Source organism: Agrilus planipennis, unplaced genomic scaffold (assembly GCF_000699045.2).
Source record: "Agrilus planipennis isolate EAB-ADULT unplaced genomic scaffold, Apla_2.0 scaffold129, whole genome shotgun sequence".
In the NCBI taxonomy this organism is placed as follows: domain Eukaryota; kingdom Metazoa; phylum Arthropoda; class Insecta; order Coleoptera; family Buprestidae; genus Agrilus; species Agrilus planipennis.
The window spans coordinates 157,697-168,643 of NW_020440212.1; the positions used below are offsets into that span (position 1 = coordinate 157,697).

At 37.0% G+C, this 10,947-nt stretch overlaps 1 protein-coding gene across 1 annotated transcript in view; it reads left to right on the forward strand.

Moving 5' to 3' along the window:
• The window catches only part of LOC108734483 (ninjurin-1-like), a 25,771-nt gene that overhangs the window by 9,528 nt on the left and 5,296 nt on the right, over positions 1-10,947 (forward strand). The window contains exon 2 of the mRNA XM_018466069.1: positions 5,114-5,263. Coding sequence (XP_018321571.1) covers positions 5,114-5,263 — 150 coding nt within the window. The remainder of the gene's footprint in view (positions 1-5,113; positions 5,264-10,947) is intronic.

The window sequence follows — 10,947 nt, forward strand, 5'->3', positions numbered from 1 at the left end:
TTCGACAGAATACAGACCACTTCGAATTATTTTATTCGATTATGGTAACGTGCCTATCACGTTGAGGTTAGCTACGCCGGGATACGTTTCAGCAAGTAGATATCCATATATTTAAATGGACCTTGTAGGAGCATACGTAATTCTAAAATGTAGCATCGTACTACAGATGGCGTTTACCGCGCCATTTGTGGTGTTTTCTAAAACGCTCTATTAAGACAGCAGGTAAAAGTTGGTCTGTGTTTTGTCGGAGCTGTCTGCGACGCGCCGATGAGATCAGGCAATTTCGACAGAATACAGACCTCTTGGAATTATTAACTTCCCATTAGGAAGTTATTGTAATTGGGTCGAAAAGTGAAATCGGAATTTTCATTATATTTCCACGTTTTAACATATTAGTAGCATGCTAGCCAATTTTTTTGATGATGTGTGTATGTACGTACGTACGTACGTACGTACGTACNTCCAAGGATGGTACTATAGAATGTCACCTCAAGGTAGGCCTAGTGGCGTCATCTCTTGGTTAGGCCGGAAACTTATCAATCCACCCTCGTAGATTGCCTCCCTTTGCAATGTGTGTAGGAAATGTTTGAGCATTTGTACTACACGCGATAAATTATGCTATCGGATAGTCGGAATGCCACCACGTAGTTAATTTATCGACGAATCATTTCGCTGAACATTTATAGGTTTATAGGTCACTAGAGTGACCTAAGTGATTCCATTATTAAATTTTTTAATAAATGGTTTGGTTGCTTATTGTTACTTATTTGTAACAATTTTTTATATGTAAGCATAATGATGATAGAAATGAAGAGAAAATACCACAAATGGCGCGGTAATCCTAAAATGTAGCATCGTACGACAGATGGCGTTTACCGCGCCATTTGTGGTATTTTCTAAAACGCGCTGTTAAGACAGCAGGTAAAAGTTGGTCTGTGTTCTGTCGGAGCTGTCTACGACGCGCTGATGATATCCAAAAAGATCGAAATCGCGATCCGCGTCTGGCAGTTTTGACCGAATACAAACCACTTTGAATTATTTTATTCGATTATGGTAACGTGCCTATCACGTTGAGGTTAGCTACGCCGGGATACGTTTCAGCAAGTAGATATCCATATATTTAAATGGACCTTGTAGGAGCATACGTAATTCTAAAATGTAGCATCGTACTACAGATGGCGTTTACCGCGCCATTTGTGGTGTTTTCTAAAACGCTCTATTAAGACAGCAGGTAAAAGTTGGTCTGTGTTTTGTCGGAGCTGTCTGCGACGCGCCGATGAGATCAGGCAATTTCGACAGAATACAGACCTCTTGGAATTATTAACTTCCCATTAGGAAGTTATTGTAATTGGGTCGAAAAGTGAAATCGGAATTTTCATTATATTTCCACGTTTTAACATATTAGTAGCATGCTAGCCAATTTTTTTGATGATGTGTGTATGTACGTACGTACGTACGTACGTACGTACGTACGTATGTACGTACGTTCGTATGTCAGCATTTTTTTCGTTTTCGATATCTCAAGAACGGATTGAGATATCGCCCTCAACCAAAATTTTTTCGAAAGATATTATCATAATGAAGATCTGAAAGAAATTTGAACGAAATCGGTCAAGCCGTTTTTTTTTTATAAAAAAAAAAACGAATTAATTACAAACAATTTAATTAAAATACGTTCTAATCTAATCACAACAATGAAGTTACGGAATCAATAATAACGAAATATCATTATTCAAGACAGGGAATAACATATTATAATAACATATTATAATAAAAATTTGTTTATAACAAAATGAATTGTTATAAACAATCGATAAACAATAAAAAATAGTATTTACCAATTGACTGATGCAAGTACTCTATCAATTCGGTTTTCTCAGACGAAATACTGTTTCTTATGGGTTTATAAAATGACGAACTCTCAAACATTGTTTGTTATTTATTATTGTGCCGCGTTTTTTTCAAACTTTAGAAACGAATGTACTTTACAATAACTGTATTATCTAATGGGAAGTTAGTCGTATTAGCACCGACCAGTGTGCTCAGACCAATTTTTTTATTAGAAATGAAGAGATATTAGAAAGAATAGGAGAACAGAGGACTTTAAGGAAGTCAGTAAAAAACAGGCGAGATGGGTTGGTAGGACACATTTTCAGGCATAAAGGTCTAGTCAGAGACATATAAGAGGAATAAAGGCAGATCTGGATTAGATTACTGTTCGCAAATAAGGATGTGGAATGTTCTGGTTTTAGGGAAACGCGAAGATTAGGTCAGAAAGAAAAGAGTGGAGGTGCGTGTCCAACCAGTCTTAGTACTGACGACCTTATGATGATAAAGAATATTATACAGGCTGTTAGTGAAATAAGTAAAAATAAGCTTTAGAGGGTAATAAGGAATAAGGATAATGGATTTTATTGAAATTCTGTTTGCTGACAGAATTAACAATTCTAAACAAGAATCTGAAAGAACAAATAAATTGTTACGGAAATACGTTATAATAGTTACGAAAATGAGTGAAGTAGGTTCATGGTCACATTGCCCATAATTATGGGCAGATTATAATCTGCTTCTTTCTCCCACTAATTACGTACACTACAAAAATCAACGAATCAACAAATTTAATACGTATTGTAGTAGTAGTCTATGATATTCAACAAAAAATGACAAAAAAAAAATCAGGCCAGTGATGACAGAATACCAAAGTTAGGGTCTTGAAGAAGTAAGTGGTGGGCAGTAATATTTGGCAGACTGAGCTCGGTTCGGGAACAGACGAACAAATCAAGGATGGTTCATTCGTGAATTTTCGATAACTGAAATAGTACATTACGTATCAAGGGAAGAAACAGGGTTATTTCAGACTGCATGTGAATTGCCACCCGAGCCGAAGTGAATGCTTTTAAAATAAGGTATTACATTATTTCATTCATTGGTGATCAAGACATAATAATATTGTTGCCTTTAAACAATATCAGTACCCATGGCCATACCTTTAAACTTTATCCATTACAGATAACTTTAAATTAATTAGCTCCTCGTAGCTTAGTGATAGAGTACTGGTGGGTAAAACCATGGTTCCGGGTTCGATTCCCGGCGAGGAAGTGACAGTAGCAACAATTTTTATCATATTTATTTTGAGGTTATCTGTAGTGGATAAATATAATTCAGTAACATATAGAATTAACCCACCCCTTTAAAAAAATCAAAAATTCTGTATAATTTGAGAAACAGTTCAATTCTGTCAAACTACAACTACTGCAGTAGCAAGAGAATTAAAAAAATCTTAAATTCTGTTTATTATTAAATTACGGATACTTCGACCGATTAAACTATTTTATAAATGTTGGTAACAATGCGATTATCCGATTAAACTTGTAAACGTAATGAAAATTACGAACTGATTTGAATAAACGACTGTTTAAATATAAAATACTCTTTAAATAAAGCAGACGGTCATGACAGTACCATTTGATAAAGGATGAGCATATGCAATTAGTAGTCCGTTGTTTCAAATTTAATTATAAATTGGTTATTTATACCTACATTATGGTCATGCCATGATCATCTCTACCAATTATTCGATTACCAACCGATAACAAAGGGATTTAAATTTCCATTTATATCGAAAATTATTTAAAATACTAAACTCCCCTAGACAAAAATTTCCAGTCTCTCAGAGTCTTTCAGCGTCTCTTAGAGCGTCTCTCACAGTCTCTAGTAATTGTCCAGGTGTTTTAAGGATCTCTCACAGTCTCTGTATGAGAGACTCGAACGATAAAATTGTTAATTCAGAGATTCGAGTCTCTCACAGAGAGACTGAATGAATAAAATTGAAAAATTGAGAGACTCGAGTCTTTCATAGATAGATTGGAGTCTCTGAAATGTTTGTGGACTTTAAATAAATGATTAGTTTTCATAGAATATGCTAATGATTTTTTAAATTAAAAGAAATAACTCGTCATATAATTTTATAAAATATTTTTTACAGACTGGACGAAAAAATCACGATCTCTCTGAAAGACTCGAGATTCTCGTTCAGAGACTGGACGCAAAAATGAGGATCTCTATGAGAGATTCGAGTCTCTTGTTCAGAGATTCGAGTTTCTCGTTCAAAGACTGGATATGAAATGAGGATCTCTCTATGAGCGACTCGAGTCTCTCGTTCAGAGATGCTAAACAGTTTTTTTGACAGTCTCTCTCAGCGACACCAAAGAGACTCAATGAGAGACTGAGACTCGAGTCTCGCTTTCGAGACTGAGTGACTGAACATTTTTATCTCGGATCCTCATTAGTTAAAAACTATTAAATCTTGATAAGCATAACAGGCCAATGTAGTTTTTAAAGCTTTTAAAGGAACCGGTGCAGACAGTGCGGGGAAGTCCTCACGCCGTGAACTGCCAGAGGGTATTCTATCTCGCTTTCATACAGGGGTGTTTATAATGTCTGATAAATACGCAGATCCTAAGTAATTCCGAAAATTTACAGATATTTTTTGAACGACGAAGTATATACGTATACTTTGAAACTGTGTCATATTTTTATGGTATCAACCTTCTATAATAAATAATAAAAAGCACACATTTTTATGAATTGATAACACTACAACAATTGTTTTACCAAGTAAATAATGGCTCCTTCAGACGAAACAAAAATATTAACAAATTTTAACAATTTTAACGTCTGAAGCTGATTTTTATGATTCCTAAGGGTTCGATATAAAATGAAAGAAGTTTATTTTTCTGTCAATAAATTCGGAGAATTTCTCACAAAATATAACCTATTGTAACGTCTGAAGCTGATTCTTGAGATAAAGGTTCGACATAAGGCAGAAAGTTTATTTTTCTGTCAATAGATTCGGAGAATCTTTTACTTTACGTAAAAAACAATGTTCACGATATATTTTTAAAAAAATAATTTCAAGCTGGTGGTGGTTGAAGTATAAGATAAATTAAGATGCCATTTTCGCAATTATAGGGTGACAACAACATTACAATTGTATCTAGCCCCTGTCTTCACGTTTTTGCTAACAAACATGTTGTTTGTGCACATTTTTAATATTAGATAAGTACAAATGATAACTGTCATTTCCTTATTGAAATAATTACCTTTATTTTAGGTGAACTTGATGAAGATGGAGACGATGCTGCCGAAACTGTTACCACCACAAATGTGGTTGAAGAAGAGAATACCGTCATTGTCATTGAAGACGAGGCGGATGGAAAACGCAAGTCGAACTCCTTTGCAGCTAAAAAAACAGTGGCACAAGGTAGGTATTAGTGACCGACTGAAGGTTCGGTTTCGGCAAAAAAATCTAGTTTCGGCACCAGTTTCGGTTTCAGCAGAAAAATCTACAATCTAGCAAAAGTGAATATTGTTAATGACGTAAAAAAATTTAGCTGCAGATTAATAAAACAAATATTTTTTTTCTTAACGCTACATAATTTTTGTGTACTTCACTACGAATATAATGTTGGATTCCATCTGAATCGAATCGTATCGTATTGGTTGAGAAAGTGCCCTTTTCCATCTTTGCACCTACCCCGTTGTGAAAATGATCTATGGCTTTTTCCGTATCGACTCGGCGAAAGATCTATACTAAATATAAAAACTCAGCGTAATGATGCCATAGCACACACAACATATCGTACAGGGTTTGTCCGGAAAGTAATAGGACTGAGTCGATTTAAAAAAATTTATTGAGCCAATCGTTACAATTCTTTAAAAACTTTCAAAATAGGCTCCTTCTGCGTCGATGCAGCGCTGCCAGCGCGATTTCCATGCATTGAAGTCGTCATGGAAGGCATTCTCCGGAATAGTCTCAAGAGCCGCGGTGCATGCTGCTTGGACCCCTCTGTAGTCTCAAAATGCTTGCCTTTTCAGGCGAGCAAACAAAAAAGTCCGGAGAGGACACATCTGGGCTGTAGGGCGGCTGCGGAAGCGTTGGGATGCCGGCCTTGGTCAGGTAGCTGTCCACAAGAAAGGCGGTGTGAGCCGGGGCGTTGTCGTGGTGCAACTTCCTGTCGGCAGCGATGTCTTGTCGGACACGACTGACCCTTCGTTTGAGTCTTTTGAGCACTTCCACGTAAACCTTGGCGTTGACGGTTTGTCCAGGAGGAACAAATTCATGCTGGACGATGCCTTTCATGTCAAAAAAGACAATGAGCATCGTTTTCACTTTGGATTTGCTCATTCTTCCCTTTTTTGGGAGAGAAGACGCCGGCGTGTGCCACTCGGAAGATTGCCTCTTTGTCTCGGGACAATACTCAAAGATCCATGACTCGTCACCTGTGATTACGTTATTCAAAAATTGGGGGTCACTTTCACATATGTTTAAATTTTCGGCTTGCACCACTCACAGAAACACGTCGCGCGAAAAAGGCTATTCTGACTCTCCAGGTGCTCGGAGACAACTCACCAGCCGCTCATCGTTAGTTAGGAATGCCCTCTACCGAATCCAGTCGGTGCGCGCACGCTCCGTAGTACAGTCGCGGTGGAAGGAAATCAGTCCTATTACTTTCCGGACAAACCCTGTATTATGAAAACTGAAGGTGTCCTAAACACAAAACTACAAATTTATAACGAAATGTTCACTGACCTCGCGTCTTACGCAACAAACAATTGCTGGAATTCTATGTTGTCCAAAAAGAGGTGATTTCGGCTGTTTCAGATTGATGTTGGGTTTTTATAACATCCTTGGTGATTAGTGGGTAATTCAGGAAAAAACTAATTCTCCGGTCTTCTCAATCTTCACTGGTCAACATTGATCAAATTTAAAATACGTTCAGGAATTTTTAATAATTCTATTTCTAATTTAACCCAATGTGCTTTCTGGAAAGGGGAATACACCTAACTGGGGTGTTAAGAAATACGTGTAGATATTCTTCGTCATGTTCTCGTCGTAAGTACGTAACCGAGAGCAGACGGAGGCCAGTTTCGGTCCAAATGTTCGTAAATCTTTTTTAGGATTAAGGATTAAATTCAATACTGAAAAGGTGTTTTTCACAATCAATTTAAGTTTATACGCAGGATAATTGACTCGAACTGTAACAATTTCCTAGTAAATCGTTTTTTGAATTCCACATTTTACGGATCGATAAAATCTAAAAGAGTCTAGATTGCACAGTTATTAGACGCAACACATCGACATTATTCAACAATCAAATATATGTCCTTTATCTGTTTTCTTGCATATAATTATGCATGCTTGTCTATAATGCGACCCACGGTTCGGATGCGGCTCAAAAGCCTTTAAAATGCGACCCAAAAGCAAATTATAAAAATATTTAAATTTACACGTAATTAAAGGTGTATGTTTAGAGCGCGGCGTTGTACGGGTGTGAAATATGGACGGTGGGCACTGCGGAATAGAAAAGTTAAGAATGATGAGGATAACGTGGGTAGAAAAGGTTAGAAATGAAGAGATACTAAAAAAGAATAGGAGAACAGAGGACTCTTAGGAAGTCAGTAAGAAATAGGCGAGATAGGTTGGTATGACACCTTTTCAGGTATGAAGGTCTAGTCATAAAACAGAGACGGAAGCTAGAAGGGGTAGAGGTAGGCCGAGATTAGATTACTGTTCGCAAATAGTTAAGGATGTGAGTTGCTCTAGTTTTAGGGAAATGCGCAGATTAGCTCAGGATAGGAAAGAATGGAGGTGCGTGTCCAACCAGTCTTAGGACTGACGACCTTATGATGATCAATCGGCTCGTTGATATTTATATTGAATTAAAAATTTTAATAAAAACCACTTGTATATCATGAGGATTTACGTTTCAAATTATGTATTAAGTATTTCAACATATTTTCAACCGTCCAACCCATTTTCTCTAGAAATAAATATCAGGTTGTTCGGAAAGTCATTTCGTTTTTTCCCGACAGAGGATTTAATTGTATTCTTTTGCACCCAACTTCACATTTAAGCCGTATAATTTTTATATGCTTTGAGAGCTCATATAGCAAGGCTTGTGTGTGAAAAATTCCAATTAATTCTACGCAGTAGTTTTTGGTTGGTGCCCTTTTAAATATGGAGAGCGATAAGCAGCATTTTCGACATATCTTACTGTTTTACTACAGAAAGGGTAAAAATGCTGTTCAAGCCAGAAAGAAATTGACTGATGTGTATGGAGAAGGTGTGTTGACAGTACGCCAGTGCCAGAACTGGTTCGCTAAATTTCGATCCGGCAATTTTGATGTCGAAGATGCACCACGTTCGGGAAGGCCGGTTGAAGCTGATAAAGACGCGATAAAGGCATTAGTTGATGTGAACCGGCGAATAACAACACGTGAGATCGGATTGAGGTTAAATTTATCAAATTCAACAGTTTATGACCACTTGAAAGGCCTGGGATTATCCTCGAAGCTCGATGTATGGGTTCCCCATGTTCTCACAGAGAGAAATCTGTGTCGCCGCATTGACGTCTGCGATTCGCTTCTCAAACGTCACGAAAATGATCCGTTTTTGAAGCGCATCATCACTGGGGACGAAAAATGGGTTGTATACAACAACGTCAAACGCAAGAGGTCATGGAGCAAAAAAGATGAACCGGCTCAAACCATTTCCAAAGCCGATATTCACCAAAAAAAGGTGATGCTGTCTGTTTGGTGGGATTTTAAAGGAATCGTTTTTTTTTAGCTTTTACCGGATAACACAACGATTAATTCGGAAGTCTACTGTCATCAGCTGGACAAACTGAATGATGCACTTCAACAGAAAAGGTCAGAACTAATCAACAGGAAAGGTGTAGTGTTTCACCAAGACAACGCGAGACCTCACACAAGTTTGGTCACTCGCCAAAAGCTTTTACAGCTTGAATGGGATACAATGCTACACCCACCATATTCTCCAGACCTGGCACCATCGGATTATTATTTGTTCCGGTCACTCCAAAATTTTTTAGACGGTAAAACCTTCACCTCAAATGAGGAGGTCAAAAACCTCCTCGATCAGTTTTTTGCCAGCAAAGACCAAAAATTTTATGAGCGTGGAATTATGCTACTACCAGAAAGATGACAAAAGGTGTTGGACCAGAACGGTCAATATATAATTTAATAAAGTATTTGTTTATTATACGAAAACTGTCTTTCATTTCCACAAAAAAAACGAAATGACTTTCCGAACAACCCTATAAATTACTTTCAAATTTTCAAATGGAATGTATTAAACAAAGTGACATTCAACTGAAAGAAAAATTTGGGAAAGACCGAGACTAGAAGCATTTGAGCAAGACGAAAACCAATACCAAATAAAGAAGACCAAGGACAGTTTTGGTATTGGTCTTGGTCTCGCTAAGCTGTAGTTGCGCTACGTACACGCAGTTTTGAAAGACCCCGTAAAAAATTTCGAATAAAAAGTTTGCATCTAAAATAACGTATCTATACGGTAACGTTTGTACTATAAATAAAATGCAGTTAAATTCACGCGACTGTATTGTCCTATTGTACTATTGGAAATTGAACGTGACCCACTTTTGCATCCGTTTAACTGTCTGTATTTACGTCACATTGACGTGCCACGTTTTCTTTCGTTGTGACCAACATTCTCTAAGGAAAACGCCGCGCTTCTCCCTAAGGAACGTTACAATAAAAATTCATTCACTGAATAGTATCGCTGAGATTTCCCATAAGAGAATGTTGGAATGTTACTCGGAATTGATTCCAGGAGAAATTTTTCTATCTACTTTAAATTTTAATAACGTCTACAGAAAGAAAATGTACTGTAACATTGTATCAAATGCGTTATTATCTATAAATAATCTTTCTCTATTATCAGCCTTGTCTTCTCAGGAAGTGGTATATTTAATTTGATAGTTATTTGAATACAAACAGCGCGCTAAACGCCCTCTATAATATATTTCTACCTTTTAGAAAATGTTCAGCAGGTCCTGAAGGATATTAAGTTGTTAAACTGAGTCTATGGCGTAACTAACCCTATGTGACAGGCACGTAACCAACCAAGCCAAGTCATGTAATGCCAGACGTGAATTGCGATTTCGACCTTCTTGGGTCTCGTCAGCACGTCGTAGACAGTTCCGATAGACCAATTCTACCTGCTGTCTTTAAATAGCGTTTTATGAATTAGTACAAACTGCATGCTAAATAGACATCAGTACACCAAAATTTCTAGATAGATGAAAGTCTAGTACTTTTTTGTCAGCAGTCTTTATTTGAAGATCAAATATTTTCTTGGTATCAGGACTAGAGAGTAATTAAGTATGTAAGCTGACCGTTGCATTGGTCGGAAAGGGGTAGAAATACAGTAATCTTATCTAGTTCGATCTCTACTCATAAGTCCTGTTTCTGCCTGTAATATGTCTCTGACTAGACCTTCATGCCTGAGAAGGTGTCCTACCAACCTATCTCGCCTATTTATTATTGACTTCCATAGAGTCCTCTGTTCTCCTATTCTTTCTAATACCTCTTCATTTCTAACCTTTTCTATCCACGTTATCCTCATCATTCGCCTATAACACCACATTTCTAACGCTTCTAACCTTTTCTTTTCCGCCGCGCCCACCGTCCATGTTTCGGACCCGTACAGTGCCGCATTCCAAACATACACTTTTATGTTTTGTTGTGTCAGAAAAATAACACAGGTCTGCGATAAAAAAGTTTTTTTTATAAATTTATCTTAAGCATGCAAATGTTAGGCTATAATTTGCAAATATAAACTTTGTTTTGACGTATCACGTCACATTTTTTTTTTTGTATATGCTTTAATATTGTCGGAGGTATTTTTAACCAACACTATCGAAAAGAGCATCGTTAAAAACATAGAAACACTGGTTATCGAATATTTTTTCGTCGCACTCATTACGTGGCAAGGGTTCAAATGGAAATGTGTTCTCTGAGCATTTATGGGTTAATGTGACGTGGTATAAACCATATGAATATCGTTTTCTATTACTTTTAAGACAATTACGACAAATATTAACAATTTAAGAAAAAAACTTT